Source organism: Acinonyx jubatus, chromosome B3 (genome assembly GCF_027475565.1).
Source record: "Acinonyx jubatus isolate Ajub_Pintada_27869175 chromosome B3, VMU_Ajub_asm_v1.0, whole genome shotgun sequence".
Classification (NCBI taxonomy): Eukaryota; Metazoa; Chordata; class Mammalia; order Carnivora; family Felidae; genus Acinonyx; species Acinonyx jubatus.
Window position 1 is genome coordinate 96,394,173 of NC_069386.1, and position 25,345 is coordinate 96,419,517.

The window sequence follows — 25,345 nt, forward strand, 5'->3', positions numbered from 1 at the left end:
AAATCACTGATTTCTGCCAAACACCATAGCCTGAGACCAAGCATCTAAGCATGGGAGACGATCACCCACAATCCCACAAAGAGAGAGAGAGAGAGAGAAGAACCATGTTCACATGAGGGAAGAGGGTGCCGACAGGAGTTCAGGTAGAATAAAAACAGTCCCTGCTTACAATCCTCTGTTTTGTTTACAATACCTACTAGTGTCTGTTAACTTTAAAAAATAATAATTTGTCAGGTTGATAAGTGAAGTATTCTATAGTAATTGGGCTATTAGCTTAGGTTTTTCTCTGAACTTTTTACTCTCTGGATCCATTGGCATAGGGTAGGAACTCCATTGCAAATTCTGGAAAGGATTTTTAAGTCTTAACCAGCAAATGTTACTACTTTTTAAAAAAGTTTTTAATGTTTGTTTATTTTTGAGAGAGAGAGAGACAGAGAGCAAGCAGGGGAGGGGCAGAGAGGGAGGGAAACAACAGAATCTGAAGCAGGCTCCAGGTTCTGAGCTGTCAGCACAGAGCCCAACACAGGGCTCAAACCCACAAACCATGAGATCATGACCTGAGCCAAAGTCGGGAGATTAACCGACTGAGCCACCCAGGTGCCCGAAATGTTACTACTTCTTATGCTTTTTAAGATACATTAAAACCAAGAGGGACCAACTGGTGCTCTGATTAGATAGATAGATAGATAGATAGATAGATAGATAGATAGGTAGGTAGATAGGGAGAGATACTGCTTTTGGTAAAAGAAATAATAATGAAAACAATGGAAAAAGTTTTAGCACTTGTTGGTAAACTGAAGGCATTTTGAAATGTCAGTGAAAAAAGTTTTGACTGAAAGAGTCAACAATGACTTCTAAACAAGTTTGTACTTGTAAATCTATGTATCTGAAATTGAAATGAGAAAGTCATTAAGTAGCAAAAGTGGCTTCCAAAGATACTTAATAATATTTAAAATGAAAGCAACCAAATTCAAAACAAAAAATACTACACATCATGAAATTTAAAAATAATATGCAAATATATTCAGGTCTCAGAATTTTTAAGGTATCAGCAAATAATTCACATTAAAAAAAAAAACACCATTAAGACCAATGTTAATGAGCTTTACTACCTACAAAATAATTCACATTTACCTTAGAAAAAGTTTCAAGAGAAAAAGTTCTGATGTGGTATAATTTTTAAATGAAAGTTCAATTAATTCATCAAGATTTTTTTACTTTTTATTTTATTTTTTAATGTTTATTTTTGAAAGAGAGCATGAGTAGGTGAAGGGCAGAGAGAGAGGGAGACATAGAATCTGAAGCAGGCTCCAGCCTCTGAACTGTCAGCATAGAGTCCAATGACACGGGGCTCAAACTCACAAATGGTGAGATCATGACCCAGGCCGAAGTCAGACACTTAACTGACTGAGCTGCCGAGGTGCCCCCATCAAGCTTTTTTTTAGAAGGTTATCACTTCCATCCTCTTCTTCTATCTCAGGAGAGAGCAGGTTTATTTATTTGGATAAAAGTGTGGAGAAATTTTAAACACTGCCCAAGAAGGCAAGGTGAGAGGTAATGAAATTTAAATCATAGTAATTTGTACTCAAACTAAATTTAATAAATTCAAAATAGAGGAATTCTTACGTCTGAAGCAGTGAAATTGTAAATAATGAGCAAGATAGATCACAGGCTGGAAAAGTAAGGGTAATTAGGCAATGAAGCAAATAGCTGCATTAACAGATTCATTTGATCCTTTTTTTTTTTTAAAGGTTTATCCATTTTTCAGAGACAGAGCATGAGAGGGGGGAGGGGCAGAGAGAGAGGGAGACACAGAATCCAAAGCAGGCTCCAGGCTCTGAGCTGTCGTCACAGAGCCCGACACGGGGATCAAACTCACAGACTATGAGATCATGACCTGAGCTGAAGTCGGATGCTCAACCGACTGAGCCACCCAGACACCCCAGATTCATTTGATTCTTAAATGAAAAGCCAGTTTATATCAAGAAAACAAAATATCTGTGGTATTTAAAAACTGTTTTTAAGCAGAGAACTAAAAGCGCAGTGAATTCAGTTTAAAAGCAATATTGAAGTGTAAAGTTTAGCCAAGTGGTGTGCTGGTAAATGTATACAACTGGCTGGTGAGGAGGGAGGAGGTGGTTCTGATTTAAAGCACTTGCTGATTTCTGGTATGAATACCTTTACCATGGCTGATTTCAAGCTGCCAACATGATGTCAACTGACTTGTAAAATTTCTCAGACTTGAACAACTGCTCCTTGTGAGCCTGTGTGGGCCAGCTTTACACTAGTTAGCACACTCAGGAAGTATAACCCATGACAAGACATGGCATTTGAAGATTGAATTAACAACTGGGCACGTCCTGGCAGAGGCATCTCTGGTAGGGGAGGTTCTGGTAGCAGAGAGGTGGGGTGCCATTTCTGTGTACATTTTAATGTACAAGTTGGTAGTAGATTAAGGTTTACCTGTAATAGGAAAATAAGGATAAACCCTAAAAAAAACTTCCTGCATACAAACTTTAGTTCCCTTCTCTTAGAAGCTTTATTTTATTCCTGAGCATATATTTTAGGACCACTTACCTTTAATCTCTGCTCTTTCACCTCCTCGGTGTTAAGTACTTCACCTTTTAGATTAGTTAATTCACCCCAGTTTTCTCCCATAGCATTTAAAAATTTTTTTTCAATGTGTATTTATTTTTGAGAGAGACAGAGTGTGTGAGCAGGGAATGGGCAGAGAGAGAGGGAGACACAGAATCTGAAGCAGGCTCCAGGCTCTGAGCTGTCAGCACAGAGCCCAAAGCGGGTCTCAAACTCACAAACCGCGAGATCATGACTGAGCTGATGTTGGACGCTTAACCGGCTGAGCCACCCAGAGCCCCTCTCCCATAGCATTTTTAATTAATCATTTCATATGCTTAATGGCCCTTAAGGGCCTTAGAAATAGATACACACACACACACACACACACACACGATAAGTACATGAGGTGATGAATATGTTAACTAACCTTATAGTGGTAACCATTTCACAATGTATACGTGTGTCACATCATTATGTTGTAGACCTTAAACATACACAATGTAATATGTCAGTTATAGTTCAGTAAAGCTGGAGGGAAAAAAAAGATTTGAATCCTCTTTGTGAGAAAAAGTGAAACTCAACTTTTCATGTTTCCTTTGGTAGAGATGTAATTATTAGATCAGTCCATGCCACTTTTATGGTTAAACTGAATGTTGATGGAAAACAATAGTAGAGGAAGCATATAATAATATATTGCTATATTAGGATAAACCTGTTTCTCACAATTTCTCATTCAAATTGGGCCTACATATGGAAAATTAGTAATATTTTACTTAATTATATTTAAGGACCCTTTATTCCTGTGATTTAAAAATGTTCAGGGGCTCCTGGGTGGCTCAGTTGGTTAAGCATCTGACTTTGTTTTAAGTTTATTTATGTAATTTGAGAGAGCAGGAGTGAGTGGGAGAGGGGTGGGAGTGGGGAAGAGGGGGATAGAGAGAATCCCAAGCAGGCTCCATGCTGTCAGCACAAAGCCTGATGTGGGGCTTGATTCCATGAAACATGAGATCATGACTTGAGTCAAAATAAAGAGTTGGATGCTTAACCGACTGAGCCACCCAGGCACCCCAAGAGTACATGTGTGCTCGCTTACTCTCTCCCTCTCTCTCTCTCTCTCTCTTTCTCTCATAAATAAATAAATAGATAAACAAACAAACATAAAAAAATACATGTATAAAAATGTTTGGGGTGCCTGAGTGGCTCAGTCAGTTAAGCATATGACTCTTGATTTCAGCTCAGGTGGTGATCTAGGGTTCATGAGATCTAGCCCTGTGTCAGGCTCCATGCTGACAGAGTGGTGCCTGCTTGGGACTCTCATTCTCCCTCTCTCTCTTTGCCCCTCCCCAACTCACACACACACACACACACACACACACACTCTCTCTCTCTCTCTCTCTCTCTCTCTCTCTTTCTCTTTCTCTCAAACTTTGTCAAAAAAATAAACTTAAAAAAATAAAAATAATAATTAAAAATTAAAAATGTTCATCTACAGAATAAATTCTTTGATAGTGATTTCAGCCACTTTAAAACAAACTATTCTTGGTCAAATATCTATGATGACTATAATTGCCAAGTCATACCAGAGAAATGCATGACTTCACTGAGAAAATGAGAGGCTGTTTGTGCCTATATGGGCTGTAAATTAAAGAAAAAGATACGATGGTAGGGCCGAGAAAAAGGATAGCTTTCTGAGAAAGCCACCTTATCCCATGTTCTGTCTAGAGAGCAATTTAGGTGATCTGAGAGCTGTATGATTCAGAATAAATATTCACCTGGCTACAAAGAATTAGGTCAGTGATATGCACCAGGCTTCTCCCAGTGTCCACATTTAGGTACATGAACTATGTAGAAGATCTGTATAAAATAGTAATAGTTTATTGAGCATTTATGTTGTGCCAGGCGCTGTGCCAAGTATGTTTCTTACATAAGTCAGATTATATTCATTATAGTTATATAAAAATAAGTAATGTTGTTTCTTTACTCTTTCTCTTTTTTAACTGATGAAGGAACACTGAAGCATAGAGTAGTTAAGAAACTTGTCCCTGGGCACATCATATCTGTTTTTTTTAAAGGATTTATTATTTTTTTAAGTTCATTATTTTGAGAGAGACAGAGTAAGCACAAGCAGGGAAAGAGAGAGGGGGAGAATCCCACCTAGCCTCTGTGCCATCAGCTCAGAGCCTGACGCAAGGTTCGAACTCAGGGAAATGTGAGATCATGACCTGAGCCAAAATCAAGAGTTGGACACTTACCTGACTGAACCAGCCAGGCGCCCCTGGTCACATAATATCTTTAAGTTGCAGAGCTGGTCTTCAACCAAGGTAGGCCACAGGCTCAACACCCTGATAGTTCCACCATCCTTTATTGCCTCTCTTCCCCCTCATAATCCTCGTACTTATTGAGCTATATCGTGTAGTCTTATATTTGAATGTGCACATCTTCCTAAATTATAAATACCTTAGGAGCATGAACTATTGTAGTTTCCTTGTTTTCTTTTTAGTCTAGTACATCTAACTTCATACAGCAGATGTTCAATTAATGTTTGCTAATTATGGTGCTGTATACATATTTGGGATTGTGTATAGTTTGAATATAATCCATGGGACTCAGAATTGAAAGACCTGATTTCAAGTTCTTGTGTGACTATTACATGTCCATCCTAGTATTACCTCTTTACATTTTAAGATAAGATACATAAATATTAAGTCATACGCTGGTATGAGAGTGTCCAAAGTATTTGTATATGCATGGCCCCTTCTTGAACTGCAGAAACAACAATCATGAAATTTTCTTTTGGTGGGTAAGGGTAGTAGAGATTCTGAATTGAAAGTATTAATTGCTGGGTGGTAATATAAAAAGAGTAAAGTAACATATTTCATTAGTTAAGACTAACAGAAAAATATTTGATGTTTTCAGTTTGGAGTAGTGATTGTATGTGGTACCATCAGATTTAAAGGTGATCCTAGTACAGTCTGAAGATGCTTCAAGTAGTCAGACAGTTAGTGGTTAGATGTAGTTCAAGTAGTTAGACAAGGTGCTCTGAAGTTAGAGCAGCTGCTCTGAAGCAAGGGAAGCCTTGGCTGCTGGATCAAGGGATGGGCCATTAAAGCCATTGATGTTTGCCAGGTTGTAATTTAATAACTTGGATGGCCTAATTTCTTATATACCTAAAAAAGAAAGATTTATGTAATTTGGAAGATATTAATCTAGACTCATAGATTTGTCACCAATTTTTCTGCCTATGTCCTTGGTGATTTTTGCTCAGAGAGATTCTGCGGTTACTTTTGGAGTCATCCACAACTGTATTTTTAGCCAAGAAGGGAAATTCATTCTTCAAGTGGATTTTTTGCTTGCTCTACCTATAGGTGTCTCTGTTGATCAATTCCTGATTCATAGAGAACAAAGGATATTTTTGGTCTTGTTTTTCATGTGGAGGGCCCCAAATTTGTTTTAATTTCTACCCTGTTAACTATTCAAGCCCCTCTGAAAAGTCAGCCATATATTGGAGATTTCTAGATTGATGATTTTTCTTTCAAGTTTTTTTCTTCAGATTCCTGTATTCTATGTCTGAGCCCATTTAAAAAAGAGCAGACAAGGTTTCCTTTACTTCAGCTATTCAGTACCTTTACTTCAGGTACCAAAAAGATTGAAAATTTCCTGAAGTCTATTTAAGTTTTTTATGATTGATCTTTATTTTGTTTGCAATTTTGAATCTTTGACCAATTAATCACTGAGAGAAAGCCTTCTGAAATGGTGTTAAGGGATGTTTTATCTATTTTTCTTGCCCTCTAAAGGCTGTTAAAATGTTTTAATTTATTATTATTATTATTATTATTATTATTATTATTATTATTATTTTGAAGAGCTGGTTTGCTTAGATGTTCTCCTAGTCTTTCTTACCCTATTGCTTTTCACCATTTTTCCCCCATCCGAGAGACTAAAAATTAAGTGAACTAGTTGGAACAGAACTGATAGTTTGGGTCAGTAAGTATCAAACAAAATCCTGAATTACACAGCAAATTTATGCCTTCTTGGGTTAAAAAAAATTCTTTAAACTCAGCTCTAGACCAGGATTTAAATTCAGCTATCTGTAGAACAGCCTTCTGGTCTAGCAATTTGAAGTTGTTTGGGGCAGTGTGGCCAGTCCTTTTCTAGGAAATCAGTTAGGAGGTCAGGGGAGGGAGCAGAAGGAATTGAAGGGGTGCAGTGAGTGGTGAAGATAAAACTGAAAGAGATACAAGGAGGGTAAGTTTCAGAAGGTAAAAGAGTCAAATTGAGAGATGCTATTTGGAATCAGCATTTTGAGATCTCAGTTTACTAATTAAAGAAGTGAATTAATGAGTTATTAAGAGAGATTTTATGTCTTAATTTTATAGAACTCTTCTTAACTGTATTAGTTATTTATTTTGACATGTACAAAGATCACCATAATGACCCCTGTTACTCTGAATTTTTTTAAAAGGTCATTTATAATTGCAACAATTAGGATTATAGTGCAATACAAATAGAAAGCAGAGGTTTTTCTAGGAAGAGGGCCTAGCTTTCATATATACAAACCTGTAACAGGTTGGTCAAAAGTGTGTGCTTTGAAAAGCAGCTTGGAGGGGCGGCTGGGTGGCTCAGTTGGTTGAGCGTCCAACTTTGGCTCAGGTCATGATCTCACAGCTTGTGAGTTCGAGCCCCGCGTCAGGCTCTGTGCTGACAGCTCAGAGCCTGGAGCCTCGTTCGGACTCTGTGTCTCCCTCTCTCTCTGCCCCTAACCCACTTGCATTCTGTCTCTGTCTCTCTCAAAAATAAATAAACATTAAAAAAAGATGGGGCGCCTGGGTGGCGCAGTCGGTTAAGCGTCCGACTTCAGCCAGGTCACGATCTTGCGGTCCGTGAGTTCGAGCCCTGCGTCAGGCTCTGGGCTGATGGCTCGGAGCCTGGAGCCTGTTTCCGATTCTGTGTCACCCTCTCTCTCTGCTCCTCCCCCGTTCATGCTCTGTCTCTCTCTGTCCCAAAAATAAATTAAAAACGTTGAAAAAAAAATTAAAAAAATAAAAATAAAAAAAGAAAAGCAGCTTGGTTCCTCAAGCAAGCAGAGGTCAATATGGTGCTGTACGATCAGTCATCTGATAGCCACTGATCCTGTATTATGGGCTAAGAAGAGTGACTCACAATTACAAGATCAAGAGTGTCCTCTTAAAAGTTTTGTAGGACTCCCAAGGCCAAGTTTGACTAATTACTTTTGTGTAAATTGGTTGCCAGTTTAACAGACCTCCAACCATTTGTCCTTGGGGCATCTTGATTGGTTTGGAGACTTATGAAGTCTGTGCCTCTGTTCTTTCTGAAGCACTTCCCTATACATTCAGCAACACAAGACAATTCAAGCAAAAATACACGATACGAGGGCTTTGTATGAATTGCCAAGCAAGAAGGCAAAGCAAGCAGCAAAAGCATAAAGATATTAATAACAAAAATATTTACTAAATCGTATACCTCCAAGCCAAAAGTTCTAATAACCTTATACAAAAATTAGGTCTAATTATAAAATGAGTTCACTTCCAGAACTGAAGGTTGAATTGCCCTATACAAAGACTTTGAACTGATGACCTTATATGAAGACCTAGTGTGTCTTTATAACAAAAATCCTAGAATAACAAATTAATCAGCAACAAGAAGCTCAGTGAAACAAATCAGAACTCTAAGTAAGACCATTGTTGAGACACATTCACCTGGCAGTAAATTTGAAGGACAAATGGAATTTTGAAACAAGGGACAAGGAGAATGCACCTGTTAGTCTGAGGGTATCAGAGACTTCTGCCAAGTGAGAGTATTCAAAATTGTCTCAGCGAGACTTCCAGAACTGTCAAAGGATGACACCATCACTCAAATCTGGTACAAAAGCCAAAGCTGAATTTATTGCTTTATTAAGTAAAAGAGGTATGCTGGTGAGGCTTAGTCTCACTGAGCAAAGTCAACTAATGATTATACATAGGGTTTAGGAGTGTGTTTTGGAGTTGCGTGGTTTCCAGAGGCAAGAACAGGTTGATGTCAGTTTTAGAATATTTGTCATTGTTGAATACAGAAGCATGTTTTGTGTTGGCTATAGAGGGGAGAAATGGATGCACATCAGCCTCAGTGAATTTTCTGGAGTGATTCTTCCATTAAGTATGAAGCTTTCACTGATTGGTTGGCTTTCAGTGGGCTGTTGAAGTGACTTGTTAGTTTGATGGGTTTAAAACAAGTTCTAAACCTTGTTTCATTGTTCTCTGAAAGTGAAACTGGACCTGAAATGTGTTGATTACATGCTTAAAAACCAGTTCAGGTATTTACTGACTACATGGTTCTAGAACAGCTAGTCTTTTCCTGGGGATGGGGCTGGTAGGTATCTATAGCTAGCTTATATCACTTCATGCGAACTAATTAGTAAATATTCAGGAATGATATAAGCCGACTATTAAACTGCTAATAGCTTAAAATCAGCCATGTTGGGCATATTTACACCATATTTACACCACAGAAATGGCCAAATGCTACAAAATCAAGTCATTTGGAGAGTCAGTTTACCAGGACATCACTGGATGGGAGCATTAGGCATGGAACTTACGAATTTAATACTATAGACAGGTAATAGATTCCTGATTTGAGAAAATAAGACTTCATATTTGATCCTATTCTACACATGGTCCTCATTATATTGACTTAGGGAGATGGCCAGTGAAACAGACCAAAAAATGAAACTAAAATTTCCCAAGAAAAATGCAAAATATAGCCAAATCCACATACTTGACTTCATTGATCCTGGGTTATGAAGCTCTATTTTGTAAAAGTTGCTTCCTAGCTAATCTCTATTTTCAAAATACATGTTTAGGTAGAAATATTCTGAATACAAATTACTGTATTTCATTTTGAGAAAAATGGGCATCTGTTACAGACAGTTTAAAGATCATGGTTAGGGGTATTTTTATTTTTAAAAAAATTTTAATTTTTTAATTTAATTTTATTTTAGAGAGAGAGCAAGTGAACAGGAAAGAGGGGCAAAGGAAGAGAGAGAGAATCTCAAGCAGGCTCCAAGCCCAATGTGGGGCTCGATCCCATGACCCTGGGATCACTACCTGAGCTGAAATCAAGAGTTAGGTGCTTAATTGACTGAGCCACCCAGGCAACCCATTAAAATATTTTATTTTTAAGTAATGTCTATACCCTAAGTGGGCTCAAACTCAACTTTGAAATCGGGAGTCACATGCTCACTGACTGAGCCAGCCAGGGGCCCCAGAAGTATTTTTAAACTCTCCTCTCCACAAAAATGTCTCCTTCCCCACAAGAATCCCCAAAATGAAAAAAAGAAAGGAGAGTTTCCACTTTGTGAAACAAGACTATCCATAACTCAAACTGAGAAGTGTCCCTGGTTTCAGGACAGGAGATGTGAGCCAAGGATTTTATATCCAGCAAAATTGACTTTCAAATAGAAAAGCACAACTGTTAAAACGGATCACAAACTTATCAAGATGTAAGAATGCAAAGAATATTGTTCTCATGAGCCCTTAATGAGAAAGCTACTGAAGAATGAACTTCAGATAAGCAAAGATGACATAATTTCACCAAAGGAGAGATAATCATAAACTATGTGCCTCCTGATGGAAGAGCACTCTGCCAAAGAAATAAAACCTGAGATCAAGGCTCCGTCTCCAGCTGCCAATTTGCAGAAATCCAGAAGAAAAAAGAGCATGTTGAACTGCCGGTGAATATGCAGGGTCCACGTTGTGGGAAACTCTACATGGTCATATAGAATTTATGGTTAAATTCCTAGGTTCTTTAACAGATAAAGTAAGGAGGAAGAACCCATCGGTTAAAAGAGAATTAAGAGACAGGTCAACAAATTTTAATAAGCAAGATTAAAAATTCAGTTAAAAACTCAGAAGATACAAACTTTTAGAAAGATCATTTAAAGATAGCTAATTTCATAAAAATTATTTTTTCTCAATTTCCTGCATTTTTACTAAAACTAAAATTTGAAGCATCTTTTTTTAAGTTTGTTTATTTTGAGAGAGAGAGGGAGAGAGTGAGAATCTCAGGCAGGCTCTGCAGTGCCAGCACAGAGCCCCGGGTGGGGCTTGAACTCACGAACCCTGAGATCATGACCTGAGCTGAAATCAAGAGTTGGACGCTTAACTGACTGAGCCTACCCAGGTGCCCTGAAGAGTATCTCTTAATCTAACTTATAAAAGCATGATTTTATCAGACCTCAGATTGTAAACTACAGTGCATGTTTTATACTTACTGTTGAGGCAGTACAACAAGGTTTTGAAGTAACCCAAGTTTAACCTGTTCTATCTCTGTGTGCCTTTGGCCAAGTCACTTAATGTCAGGTGGAGGTGATTTTTATGTATCTCTTGTGAAAAGAGTCACAAATTATAACCTATCTCTTAGCTGTTGCAGGAATGCATGAAATATGCGCATAATTCCTGATATTGTGGTTGCCATATGATAGGCACTTAAAGGAAAGCTACAATTACTTTTGTTCCAAGTGGTCTGGGGTGGGGCCCAAGAATTTTGTGCTTTTAAAAGCCTTTCAAATGATGCTAATGATTGTTCTAATTTTGGAAACACAGTCTCTGATAAAATCTTCCTGGATATGAACAAATATGCAGCTTCAAGGATTTTTTCAATGCATTTCTTAGTAGAAAAACTGGAAGACATCTGGGAGACCGGCAAAATAAACTATGGCCTATCAATTTCCTAAAATATGTGGCCATTAAAATAAAAATCAGATCGCTAACACAGCACTGTTCCAAATGCCTAATACATATCTCATTTAGTAGTCCTGGGAGATGGATTCCATTATTACCCCTATTTCACAGATGAGGAAAAATGTACACGGCATTACAAATAAGTTGTGAAGCAGAGACATTTCTAAACTTTCAGTACTATTTTTTTATAATAAAAGATGGCCTTGTTAGAGGACAGACTGAATTAGCTTTTTAACAGAAATTATTTCATAATCATTGAAGATGAAGCAATCAAATCATTTGCAGCCAAAAACAGTAGGGAAAAATCTATTAACAAGGTACGTTAATTATTTTTCAGGATTTGTGTGTGTGTGCTTGTGTTTTTGTCAGCTTTTTTGTATTTGTAATTTGTTATTTTTCTGATTCTAAATAAATATTCACTATCAAGCCTAATTATGTATTCTTTTTTGTATTGAGCCCTCCTCCCCCCAACAGACTGAATAAGCTTTGGGCCTCTCAAAACCTGGATTCCCATCCATCTGCATACCCTGTATGTAAACTGAGAGCCCCTGAAAAAGAGAATGGGACAGAAGTAGTAGGGGAAAAATATTTAAAGAGATAAAACTTTCCTCAAACAACACTTGAGTCTTCATAAAGAGCTGTCCCCAAATTGCCAAGAAGAATGCGCCCCACCCCCCACAAGAGATGGGAGACAGAGGTGCCCTCAAACCGGCTGAATGGTTCTATGTCACTACAATCAGTTTGGAGGCAGCTTTCTGTTTACACTTAGTGGGAACAGGAAGGGTGATCTCATGGGGGAGAGATTGCTTGGAAACTTTCAAAGGTTTTATGTTTGCTGTTCTAATTCCATAGTGCGTTGTAGGACACTACTCATATGGTAGTAACAGTAGCACTTTATTGGTTTCCATAGGAAGCAGAGGAAGGCAATTTAAAGTCCTCTTATCAATCCTTTCTTCTTCTTCTTGTTTCTCAGAGTCTGATATTTCTTGTTCGGGATTGGAGTTTCCCATACGAATTTTCATACGGAGCCGAAGGCGGCTCCAAATTCTTGGAAAAACGCCTCAAGGTTTGTTAGAAATTTAGGTGAATGAAACTTCACCAGTAGTAATCTAGAATTATTTCTGTTGAATGAGTTTCAGAATGGACATTTAGTAGATACAGTCTTAGGCTTCTAGTGTCTCTACTAAGATTGATATTTAATACAATGCTTTCAGAGTTACAGTTTTAAATATTATAAGTAATTGTGATACAGATAAAGAATTCTTTTGTAGATATCTACAAAACAATGACTGATTCCTAAAGATAAATCTTTTAATTTGAATAATTAAATCAGTTCAAGGCTGACAGTACAAATATCTGTTTTCATTGAGGTTTAAAACAGTCTAACAGAAATATATAATTTTGAAATCCCCAAAGTCAGTCTTAGAACATTAGCAAATAGTTCAGAGAACTATTAGCAAATAGTTCAGAGAAAGTGAAATTAGAGGGTTCTCTATTTTCTGTATCAGGATAGTGCAATATTGAATCAACTGTTTATATTGAACACAGATGACAACAAATACCCGCTGAGAAAAAGTCCTTTTTGGCTTATAACTGCTTTTAGGGTGGTCGTACTATTAACTGTCAAATACATTTGAAAAAACAGGGGCAATTTAGCTTATAAATACCCACCTATTCAGACGCCTTTCTAGAATTTTAATGTATACCTACTAAGTGACAAGAGGTTGTCTTGAGTATCTCCTGAAAAGAAGGTAGGAATATCTTATGATCCATTCATGTCTCCTGTGAGTACTTTGAATTAAAATTGGAATTTATAAGAACTAGCTAGAATAAAACCCCACTAATTTGTAGTAAAAAATGGGAAGGCCCACCTGAGTTAGCATAAGAGTAAGCATTTGTTAATTGTAATAATAATGGCATATATATGCTATATGGAGATATGGCTGTTCACCCAAGACTTTATTCTTTCTTTATCAGCTTATATATTGTCATTTTTATCATTGTGGGACCAGACAGACATAGCAAATATAAGATGCTACAGAATTCTTTGGAGTTCAATTTATGTTGCAAGTAGTTTAAACTTTAGAATGATTTACTGCAGGTCTCAGGGAACCAGCATGAAGAACTACAGAATGTTCGAAAACACATCCATTCCTGTTTCACCAAAATTTCCTGTTTTCTGCTACCTCATCCTGGCTTAAAAGTAGCTACCAATCCAAACTTTGATGGAAAACTGAAAGGTGTGTTTTTTAATGAATATATACTTACATTACTTAGTCTGGTTGTAAAATTGTCATTTTATCTACTGGGCTTACAGCTGCTGATTTAGGTTATCCACTTGTGTGAGGCTGATGACTAAAAAATGTCAGGAGAACTGGGAATCCTGGTCTGGTGCTGGAGCACCTTCTTGGGGAACTGTAGGATTCCATGGGTACTAAATACGTACATGGAGAAAACAGGCAAAGTCTTGCATTCACCTGGGAGGCAGCGACTCTGCCCTTTTTGCAGAGGTTTCTACTTACGTCTGTACATTGAGAAATGCTCCTTAATGTCTTCCTGTTTAATTTGCCTTATTTGCATTAGAGGAGAAAAATAGATGTCTATGTTATTGGAATGCTGTATTATACGTTATAGAATATTATGATAAGTTATAGAATTAAAGATTGAAAGAAACATTGTGTAGTTCTGAACTCAAGCTCTTTAAAAGTGCTACTAAGGAATTTAATTATAAACTATTAAAACCCTCACTAAAAGTGAAATCCTCTTCTGGATGAGGACCAGTTGCTGAAAAATTCAGAAGCACTAGAGTGTTTTTGAAATAGTATATTCTAATAGTATGTGATTATCTGTCAAACAGAGAGGCATTCCTAACATTTTAAGATTCCAAAAAATCTCAACTTGTTTAAAAAACAGGGGTGGGGTGGGTGGAAGGGGTCTGAAGAAATAGAATTTAATAGTCCCTAATAGATATCACCAGGTCTTTAGATATTTGCTTTGTAATTCATACAAAAACATTTCTGACTTATTTACTTGTAAGGCTCGCACTGAATACACACCCCACTGAGTTCAGATATTTGCTTAATTTCCTGTGGCCTTTCTTCATCATGTCAGGGTTGGTGCAACAGTGACATTAACAAGCTTTTCAGCACAACTGTTCTCAAAGGGCTTCAAAATTAATCTTAAAAAGGGACAACATAACATGTATTCACTTTTACAGAACTGGCAGGTTTGAAAAGCAAACCTATTTTTTTTTCCCCGTTTCCATGGCATTTGTAGTCAGATACCTTATATTTAACTATGACAGTATCATAAATAGAATCTCACATTTCATCAGCAGTATTTCTGTACATGTTTTAAATTATCTTTATATAACAGAACAGATAGCACCAGGCACATATTAATGGAGGGATTCCAGGATCCTATCATGTCACTTGTCCCTGTCACTTACGAATTCCAACCCAGTAATGAGCACACAGACCTCTTGATACTGTGCACTTACCTAATGCCGTCACTGTGTTTTGAATAAATTACATAAAGGGTGGGCTCCCACAAGGCCCCTCTTTCTTCTCTGGAGTTGGGGAGTCGTAAACAGGCAGGGGAGGGGCAGGCCTTCAACAACAGTCCTTTATTGGGACAAAAAAGTACTCTGGCATGTTCCATTCGTGCAGTGTACAGCCACAGTTCTTAAATTAACTGATAGATTTTGCAATGAAAGAGCTCAGGGAGAGAGTTGAAGACAACACACACAGGTATAGAACCCCCATCCCCCTTTTTAAAGTTTATTTTCAGAGAGACAGAGACAGCGTGAGCAGGGGAGGGGCAAAGAGAGAGGCAGAAAGAGAATCCCCAGCAGGCTGTGCACTGCCAGCACAGAGCCCGATATGGGGCTTGAACTCGTGAACTGTGAAGTCATGACCTGAGCCAAAGTCAAGTCGGACACCTAACCGACCGAGCCACCCGGGCGCCCCACGAACCCCACTTTTTTAAGCAGATTTGTTTCTCATCAAATTGTACATATATGTCTAAATATGTACTAACCTACACAATTGTTTTACAGGTACCCCAAAATTATGAGTTTACCAAAGTGGCTAGCCTGAGAGAAAAAAAAAATGAAAAGCAGCTTCAGGTGCCCATCAAAATTGCATTTTGATGAGGCTTTCTAGGACGCCTGCTGAATCTGTCTGTGTGCCAAAATGTTCTTCTTAGCCTCAGTCTCTCCTTAGGTAGTTTTGAAAGTCAGCTATCTACATTGCTTTTCCATCCCATCCTGAATCTTGTAATTCGATGTGAGTTCTATCTGGGATGTCTTGTCCACTGGCTATGCTGCTCTCCAGAAGGCTGGCATCTGAATAACCACTTTCTTCCTCTACGGAAGAAACGTCTCTAAATAAACAGTTGTGCAAAAATTGTTCTCTGATGATAGTTCCCACATACTCTTTCATAAACTTACAGAAGTACTTTCTAGTTCATTATCAGCAGTAATAATTGTTATAATTACTATTCATGGTCCCTCACTACTGAAAATGTTATCTTACCATTTCCTCTGTTATGTGAAATTTATGATACTATGATTAAATTTAGCTGCTATTAATTTAGTGGCTTTCCACATAGGAAATCAAAAGGATCAGGTTCATTCCTGCTGCATTCAGACAGTTCTTTCCAAGTGCCCACCGAATACCTCTCTTGACGTAGTCAGTCTAACCTTTCAATTAACAAGGAGTTACTTTTTTGTTTTGTTTTTGTTTTTGTTTTTTTGAGCTTCCTCTGGGTTATGGTACCACATGTAGAATGGCCAGGCAAACCACATCATAAATTGTGGAGATGCATTCTTAGTAGCAGCTTCAGTTAGAGTTCAGGAAGCGTAGCCAAACACTATTGCAAGGTAATGGTTTTTTAAGAAGCTGTTACTAATGAATTGTCAGTCAGGTAATCCTGAGATCTCTTTCTTGGTTGATTTACACAGCAGTGCCACACCAGTGCATCTGCCCCGCAGAGTTCTTTTACAGCATCTTATCATGTCCCCAGTTGTGGCAGATAACCACTTTGGCCTAGCCCCTGAATTCCTGGCAGAGTTTTACTCCGGTGGCAAAGATTATTGACGGAATGGTAAAGACAGAACAGCATCCCCAGTAACGGTCTCCCCACACGTATTTGTTTGAATACTTGGAGTGGGTCAGAGCTAATTAGCACACCTCTGTAAATTGACCTGAACTGGGCTGCCGATATTCTGGGTCATGTGTGTACTATGTTGAACTGATAGTGTTAGCAAGAGCTCACCACTGCGTATGTTGTGAACCTTTGGTTTGTGTTATCTGAATCCAGAATTGGGATATCTGGTATTGGTCTCAGTGAGAACAAAGAATATGGCCAATGCCATCTTCAGAACGCATTTTTAATCCAAATATGTGGTTATATGCTGGCTGCTTTAATGATAATTACCACACCTGCTGGTGCATGAGATACAGGTGTATCTTATTTCATTCCAATTTTATAAGGGAGTGGGTGGGGAGTGGAATTTAAGTACATGTGTTAGAAGTGATTTTAAAGTCATTTTAAAATGAGAAAGGTTGTTTCATACAGAAATTCGGGAAGAATTCATACATTCTAGATATATAGGAATATTTTACAAATGCTAAAAAAAAAAAACAACAAAAAAACCAAGGTGATAAGCAGAGAAGAAAACCTACTGGTATCAGTGAATACAGATGCATGTGGTAACATAATACAGACACCAGTATTGTTAGTGAATATTGGTACCTGAAAAGCAAACCGCAATAATAACTGAATAAATACATTTGAATAAATCTATATATAATACAAAGCAAAATTATGAGTAAGAATTGGTACAATGCAACAGCAAAATACATTTGAATAAACACCTATGCAAGTACTCATAAAAGATTGGGCACTACAATTTCAAAGGTATACAAAACCTGAAATAAAAGAAGTCTGAAGGATTTCCAACAGTATGCTCATGCATCTCGTAAAGGCAGCAAGCAAGAGAAGAAAAGCATGAATTCTTATGTAAACTAGTATTTCACTATATAGTGGGGTTGTAGTAACATGCAAGGAAAATGCAAACACAACCACATGGTTTGAATCTTTATTATTAAGACCTCAGAAATCCCCAGTCCCAAAGCCTGAAAGCTCAGTGATTCTGCTTAAATTCAGATTTTTAAAAATTGTAGGCAGTTATTACATTTACTTAGATATCAAATCTCTGGACATATCTTGCTTTTTATGTAGGTGTATTTTTCTATATCTTTTGAAATGATTTAGAAATTATCACTATGTTCAAAAGACTTCTCTGAATATGTATTTTCTATGTTACTTTGCTAAATACGTAATGTTAAGCTTGAACCTAATGCCGTAACATGGATTATGTGTCATCAGTTGTCCTAAACATGATAGGTGAACAACTCAGACATCCTGATTTGCCTCCATGGCCTTTTCTTGCCATGTTATTTTGTATGGGCGAATTTCATCACCAAATGTCGCATCACCATCACTGCCTTTCTGAACTTGAGTACTAGTTAACAGACCTTATTCAGTTCTGTACACTTTTCATAAGGTGGGCACACTAAAAACAGAGCAATTTTTGCATACATTTTCTGGCAGGAATACATCTTATAAACCAGTGAGTATCTGGCCTTTTTCCCATTTATGAGTCTGTATACATAAAACCACCAACAAACTCATCAGAATACATGAAATGTGGTTATGTGAATGGGATGTAAAATATTTAATGTTTAACATCAAGAAAGCTACTTTATGGGTGGAAGATAAATATGTAATTGAAATAAAGAACAGCAGTTTAGGCAAGGAGGGTCACTCATCCAAGAAAAGTGGGTTTTGGGAATTGCTTAGATGATGGCAAAGTGAGTGATGGCTTTATCACTGGGGAAGAAGTAGACAAAATCAAGAATGTTTTATTTATTGTATGCCTTGGAGGACTTGGATTGGATTTTTAAAATAATGATGAATGTGCTTTTACTTGTAGAAATAGATGATGAATTCATCAAAAACTTGAAAATACTCATTCCTTGGCTACTTAGTCCTGAGAGCCTAGATATTAAAGAGATCAATGGGAACAAAATCACCTGCCGAGGTCTGGTGGAGTACTTCAAGGTATGACTCTCATTTCTAGAGCATTGTTTTGGAATGCAGTTCCTACTTGAAACAAACAAAAAAGTATAGACTCTGTAATATAGGTGCAAACCTAGGAGGAATCTATAAAAATGAGAAAAAATCATTAGACTCCCAAGAGTAGCTTGCTTTCTGAAATTAAAATTTTAAAACTCTTAGTGTTAACTTTATCTTGAGAGAAATATATTTTGAAATATAAATATGAGAGTTGGTAAAGTCTGTTTTTTGTGGGGGGAGGAGGTGTTTCTCGAGGTCCATAACATATAGTCCTCAGTCATGACCTATGCTGAATTTTACCTTCATTCTGAAGATTCTTCCAAAGGGGCTATCCTTTACCTTTCTACTAGAGAAAATTCCTCCACATTTCCTGTCTCTGCACCACGGGCCGATGTAAAGTGGAATAACTTTAAATTTGTGTTTATTTTTTAGCTCAGGTAGCACCGAATACTACACTTTTTTTTTTTTTAACCAACCACGTACTTATTGGGGAATTTCAGTAATCAATCTCATTTGTGGAGTGATGCTCCAAGGACTAAACTATTTTTAAAATTCACATTTTTGTCATTAAAAATACTTCACATATCTCCTGTGTGATTATTTACCTTCATCACTCTTAGCAATTAATGAGATGTTATTTATCTATCTAAAATTTGAATTCTTATTGTGCATAACACTATGGAAGAGCTTAGAAGTTAGTAGGAGATTAAGGACCCTTACAGAAATCAGATATTCCATAAAGCTGACGACAGCAGCAGGTACAAATTTCTGTGAGTAAATGAAAAAGAAAGGTTACTCCTAGCAGAGGGATCTGAGAAGGTTTTAAAGAAGGGGGCAGTGACTTAAGTCTTTAAGAAGGGTAGGATTGGCCAAGTAGAGTTGGATGAAAGGGCCACTTCAGGAAAAGGGAACAGGGACTAAGAAAGGGGGAATTAACACATGAGAAAGATAATAGTTCCCCAAACTGTCAAGACTTTAGACCTTCGAGTACAATTTCACAGAGTTTGAGAAATAGTGAATGGAATTACTTGAACATGAGTCTCTCTTTTTCTTTTCATTTTTTTAGGCTTATATAAAGATCTATCAAGGTGAAGAATTACCACATCCCAAATCCATGTTACAGGTATTTATTCATCAAGAGGCGTGACATTTTTTAAAATACTTGTTATTAAAGCTAAGCTTTCCTTAGCTGTAGGCTATGCTAAGCTAAAGATAAGCTCCAATCCAGCCATCAGTAATTGCCAAATAAACATGGTGGAATGATTTATTGGAAGGTTATTTTTCTGTTAACTACTGTTTGTGTGTTCAGCTAAACAGTGTTGTATACACATAGAGGAGCTTCACTTGTGCTGACTATACAAACACTTTTTTTTTTTTAAGTTTATTTATTTTGAGAGAGACAGACTGCAAGTTGGGGTGGGGGTGGGCAGAGAGAGGGGGAGAGAGAGAATCCTAACAGGCTCCACACTGCCAGCACAGAGCCCAAAGGGGCTCAAAGTCATGAAACTGTGAGGTCATGACCTGAGCCGAAACCAAGAGTCAGATGCTTAACTGACTGAGCCACCCAGGCACCCCAACATACACTTTAGACCAAAGAGTTCTCATTCTCTTTATACAAAATTAGTTTGGAAAATAGACTCATACTGTGGTTTAGATTCACACATGTTAACAAGTAGAAAAGCAGGTCCAGGTTTTTAAACAAGTGGTCTCTATAAATAAACATTTAAGTTAGGAGAAATTAGCTTTTTCTTTATTAAAAAAAAATGAAGTTGTTAGTAGTTCCTTTTTGTCAGTGATCCATTGTTCTATCAGTATCAATCTTTAAACTTAAGACATATTTATATATATATTAGTACAGATAAAATGCACTGTATATTATTTCCCATGTGTTTGGGTTTATAAATTTCCCCCCCACATTTGATGAGAGGGTTAAAAATATTTTTTAAGAAGAAAATTCTTCCAAATGAAAATTCAGTTTTAGAACTGTGACTTACTGAGTAAATTTCTGTGTTTTATGTATTTTGAAATTTTAATTTTACCGGTTTTTAAAAATGTAGTGGAAATACTTCAGTACTTTCAAATTATCTCATGACCTTGTGTTCTTGTACATTTCTTGCACATGATACTCAGAAATGAGAATTGCCTGTGAGAGTTTAATATGAATTCCATTTTACATCCTATTTTGTACTTTGTCCAAAGGCCACAGCAGAAGCTAACAATTTAGCGGCCGTAGCAACTGCCAAGGATACATACAACAAAAAGATGGAAGAGGTAAGAATTAAATAATATTTTAAATTATGTTTTAAATAAAATCAGTATTTCTTCCATGAGATCATTCTTTTTTTTTTCTTCCAAGTTATACTGTCTCCAAAGAAGTGGTTTTAACTTCTGCTTTCTCAGCCTATGTTTATCACATTTCTATTTATTATATTCCTAAAGTATTTTTTAGGAAAGGAACACTATGTAGGCATAGTGTTAAAACACTTTTTACAAAACATAGTGTTAAAACATATTTTAGATGTGTTCTCTCTATATTAGAGACACTTTTCTTATTCTTTTTTTTTTTTTTTTTTTTTGGCCATTTCTTCCCACTATTTGTAAGTTCTAGTGACTAATATAATGTGCTACCATCTCCACTACACTTCCCTTCTTGCAACAATTCTAGTATTTCTATCTTAACTATAAAAACCTGTTAGGAAAAAAAAGAAATTAAGCCTCAAGGGCCAATATTTCTACATACTATATTTCCTCTTTTTAACATTCCGAATTTGGGTGCATTGAATAATTACTGTATATACCTACTAATTGGATAGGTTTTTTCCCTCTGAAAATGTTCTATGATAAAGATTACATCCAAAGTTGCTGGAGTCTTAAGAGTCAAGAGAAATACAGATGGAATAGTGTTCACACCATACCTAAACGGTACTTAGAGTATGTACTTAGTATGCTTTATGTAGTTAAATCTCAAAAAACCAAAGTGAAAGGTATGGGTAACTGAGATTTCCCTTGTAACTTTTGAAAAAACTGCAAATGTGGTCCAAGAACATTTAATATGCTTTCATTTGTCTCTTGAAGAAAATACTGAAAGGGCTCCATTCAAACAAAATCAGTAAAACTGCCAAAGAACATGTTTTTCATAATTTTACTTTAGAGTTTTATAGCACTACTCATTGTTTTAAGCTAAATCTCATTGGTTAAAAATACTTCACTGTAGTTAGAATAAATTTCCTAGAAGAACTTGTATATAAGTAGTTTATTTGAATTTGGATTCATTCTGTGAATGAACTCAGTTTGCAATTCACTTTGTATCATGCGTTTTCATCTTGAGGAACTTGGATTAAGTCTTGGATATTCTTTCCCAGGTGAAAAAGAGAATAAAAATTAAGAATGGCTTTATATAAGTCACCTATAAAGTACCGGTCCCACTTACAGTGATGCCTGATAATGGAGGGTGCAAATGTGGGTTGACAAAACATAAAAGTAGACTCCTTCCGTGTTCTAACAAATTCACCTAGCTAAGTGGAAGATTTTGACACAGTTGTGAATTTTACTCTGCATTGCATAAATGGCACTTCTCTATCTGATACAGATTTGTGGTGGCGACAAACCATTTCTGGCACCTAATGACCTACAGACCAAACATTTGGAGCTTAAGGAAGAATCTGTGAAGCTATTCCGAGGGGTGAAGAAGATGGGTGGGGAGGAATTTAGCCGGCGTTACCTGCAACAGCTGGAGAGTGAAATAGATGAACTTTACATACAGTATATCAAGCACAACGATAGCAAAAATATCTTCCATGCAGCTCGTACCCCAGCCACACTGTTTGTCGTCATCTTTATCACTTACGTGATTGCTGGTGTGACTGGATTCATTGGCTTGGACATCATAGCTAGCCTATGCAATATGATAATGGGACTGACTCTTATCACCCTGTGTACCTGGGCATACATCCGGTACTCTGGAGAATACCGAGAGTTGGGGGCTGTAATAGACCAGGTGGCTGCAGCCTTGTGGGACCAGGTAGGAATACATTTCATCCTTTTCAACTAATTTCGGCACATTTTTGAATGCCATCTGTTTACCAGACACAATGTAAGATGTTGGAAATAAACAGGTGAAAATGACTTGGGCCCCAGTCTTCATGGGCTTTAAAATCGGTCAGGATGGCCAGATACAAACTGTAATACAATATGTGAAGTCCCACTCAACTGTTTCCCAGTCAGCACTTCAGTATTTTCAAATATCCATGGATTAGGCAGTGGTTTTTTACTTTTTGTCCTAAAAGTAAATGTTCTGCAGGTAGTAATAGCTACAATTATTCCAGCATTTATACTTACATACACTCTTTAGAATTGTAACTAATGAATTTACCATGTGCCTTTGAAGAATCTAGCTAAAATAAACTAATGGTTGCACTGTGGGTAAAGAATGAATGGATCCTCTGACACGGTCTCAAATAGCTCCTCAACCTCAGAAGAGTGAAGAGGGGCTATTTGAGGTCAATTCCAAGGACCTCCTAGAATATGATGCTGAGCCCTATGAGGAATATAGAATTGGGTTCGTCAAAAAATTCAGATAAAATATATAATCTGAACTAAAAATATTTGCAGGAGTATTTGTTCTTAAATGCTCATAAATATTGTAAAGAGTTGAATTATCATAATGCTATTAATGAAGCAGGATATATACTTTTCTTTTTTCCCTTTTAAACTGCCTTTGCCACAGGGAAGTACAAATGAGGTAAGTTGAATTTTTTTAATTAAGAGCTATATATTTATAAAAATTACTATGTTCTTATTTTGTAAACTAGCCATTAATGGATATCTCAATATAGATTAGAAAATCTCTGGTGACAACTGCTGTGTTCTAAGATTCACAATTTTAACTATGAATTTTTAACACGGTTTTAAATAATCTATTCCAGACATCTTATGTGATTTGATCAGGAATATCATGTGTTGTTTTGTTTCCTGAATGTGTAGAAAATTTTGAAAGAATTTTTTAAATGTTTATTAGAGAGAGAGCATGTGCACACACAGACGTGTGAGGGAGTGAAGGAGGGGTAGAGAGAGAGGGAGAGAGAATCCTAAGCAGGCTCCATGCTGTCAGCACGGAGCCTGATACCACGGGGCTGGCTCTCATGAACTGTGAGATCATGACCTGAACTGAAATCAAGGATTGGGTGCTCAACCAACTGAACCGCCCAGGTGCCCCCCCCCCCGCCCCAAATCTCCAAATTCTGCAGTTACAACATTGTGTATTTTGTTGTCCTGGGAGTGCAACAAAATACAGTTACGAATCTTGAGGAAACTTAATTAGTAGAGAGTATTTAAATGGAACTACAACCTTTAGAAGTTGTTTTTAATTTTGGCTTTTGAGTGACCGTTACCTTTACCACTGTAAGCAGGTTCCGGGCCAGTGTGCAGTGTAACTTTCTTAGCATACCTCAGACAGGACCTGTAAGTTGTTCATATCACCTGCACATGGGCAAAACTCTGTGTCTGAGGAAAAAATCTGAGCTTGCAGGAAGGAATCATTTGTTACATAAGAAAAACGATCTCTGTGGAGTTATTCTGGTCATTATCTTCAGGAAGCAAAACTGATCTTAATGAGAGATAGCACATAATTCTTTCCTCAGTTGCTGCTGTTACATGTAACTGAAGTATGTCCTCTAATTAATATCAATGACACATTTAATACAGGTCAATAAAGAATCATTTTATATAAAATTCAGTAAAACAAATTCATTAAAAAATAAAAGCAATCTAAGCTTTTAAGAGAACAGGGATTAAATTGAATGTTAGAATCTAATATGATAGATCTAGGGCAACACCATTTATGCATTTATACCCATATGCATTCATAAAACTGATGATGGTATTACTTAGACTTAAGAAAACAGCCATAGAAACTTCAAAAAGATTAAAAAATAATAATAATAATGGAATTTCCTGGGCATTGGTTACTATTTAGAGGATATCAAGCTTTTACCCAGCTTTTAAAAATATTCAGACTCTGGGCGCCTGGGTGGCGCAGTCGGTTAAGCGTCCGACTTCAGCCAGGTCACGATCTCGCGGTCCGTGAGTTCGAGCCCCGCGTCAGGCTCTGGGCTGATGGCTCAGAGTCTGGAGCCTGTTTCCGATTCTGTGTCTCCCTCTCTCTCTGCCCCTCCCCCGTTCATGCTCTGTCTCTCTCTGTCCCAAAAACAAATAAACGTTGAAAAAAAAAATTAAAAAAAAAATATTCAGACTCAAGGGTTGCCTGGGTGGCTCATTCGGTTAAGCGTCCATCTTCGGCCCAGGTCATGATCTCACCGGTTTGTGGGTTTGAGCCCCGTGTTGGGCTCTGTGCTGACAGCTCAGAGCCTGGAGCCTGCTTCAGATTCTGTCTCTCTCTCTATCTCTCTCCCCTCCTCACCCTCTCTCTCAAAAAGAAATGAATATTAAAAATACGTATTAAAAATATTCAGATTCTTTACAGACCAGAATTACATCAGTAAGTTGATTTTAACTGGGTGTTCAATATGTGAAAGTGCGAGGGGGGAATGAATCTTAGACATTTGCTGAGGGGGAAAAAGGACAAAAATATTTATGGACACTTATGTAAAGCAGTATGTAAAAATTCCTATGATTCAAACACTGTTGACACAAAGAACAATCACAGTTTTAATGAGCAAAGGCTTTCTGAGGTAATGCTTCTGAAAAACGTTTTGTAAGATATAAACCAAGTAAGGGAAACAAGGCAAAAGAGCATGTTTAACTGAAGGATCCCAGTGGCAAGGGGAGGGCAACATGTGCTTATTTACATGACCGTATCAGGAAATAATGGAAAATAAAAATGGCCCCATTCTGAAAAACCTGTAAGGAAGCCCAGAGAGCAAGTGACCTAC

At 37.2% G+C, this 25,345-nt stretch overlaps 1 protein-coding gene across 3 annotated transcripts in view; it reads left to right on the forward strand.

Annotated features, from left to right (window-relative positions):
* ATL1 (atlastin GTPase 1) overlaps positions 1–25,345 on the forward strand; it is an 82,246-nt gene that overhangs the window by 55,623 nt on the left and 1,278 nt on the right. For 2 of the 3 annotated variants that reach the window (XM_027065685.2, XM_027065683.2), the window contains 7 exons: positions 12,286–12,378; positions 13,414–13,552; positions 18,313–18,440; positions 19,522–19,578; positions 20,655–20,726; positions 22,045–22,476; positions 23,182–23,196. In XM_027065685.2, coding sequence (XP_026921486.1) covers positions 12,286–12,378; positions 13,414–13,552; positions 18,313–18,440; positions 19,522–19,578; positions 20,655–20,726; positions 22,045–22,476; positions 23,182–23,196 — 936 coding nt within the window. The remainder of the gene's footprint in view (positions 1–12,285; positions 12,379–13,413; positions 13,553–18,312; positions 18,441–19,521; positions 19,579–20,654; positions 20,727–22,044; positions 22,477–23,181; positions 23,197–25,345) is intronic. The other variant, XM_027065684.2, reaches the window with a different exon arrangement.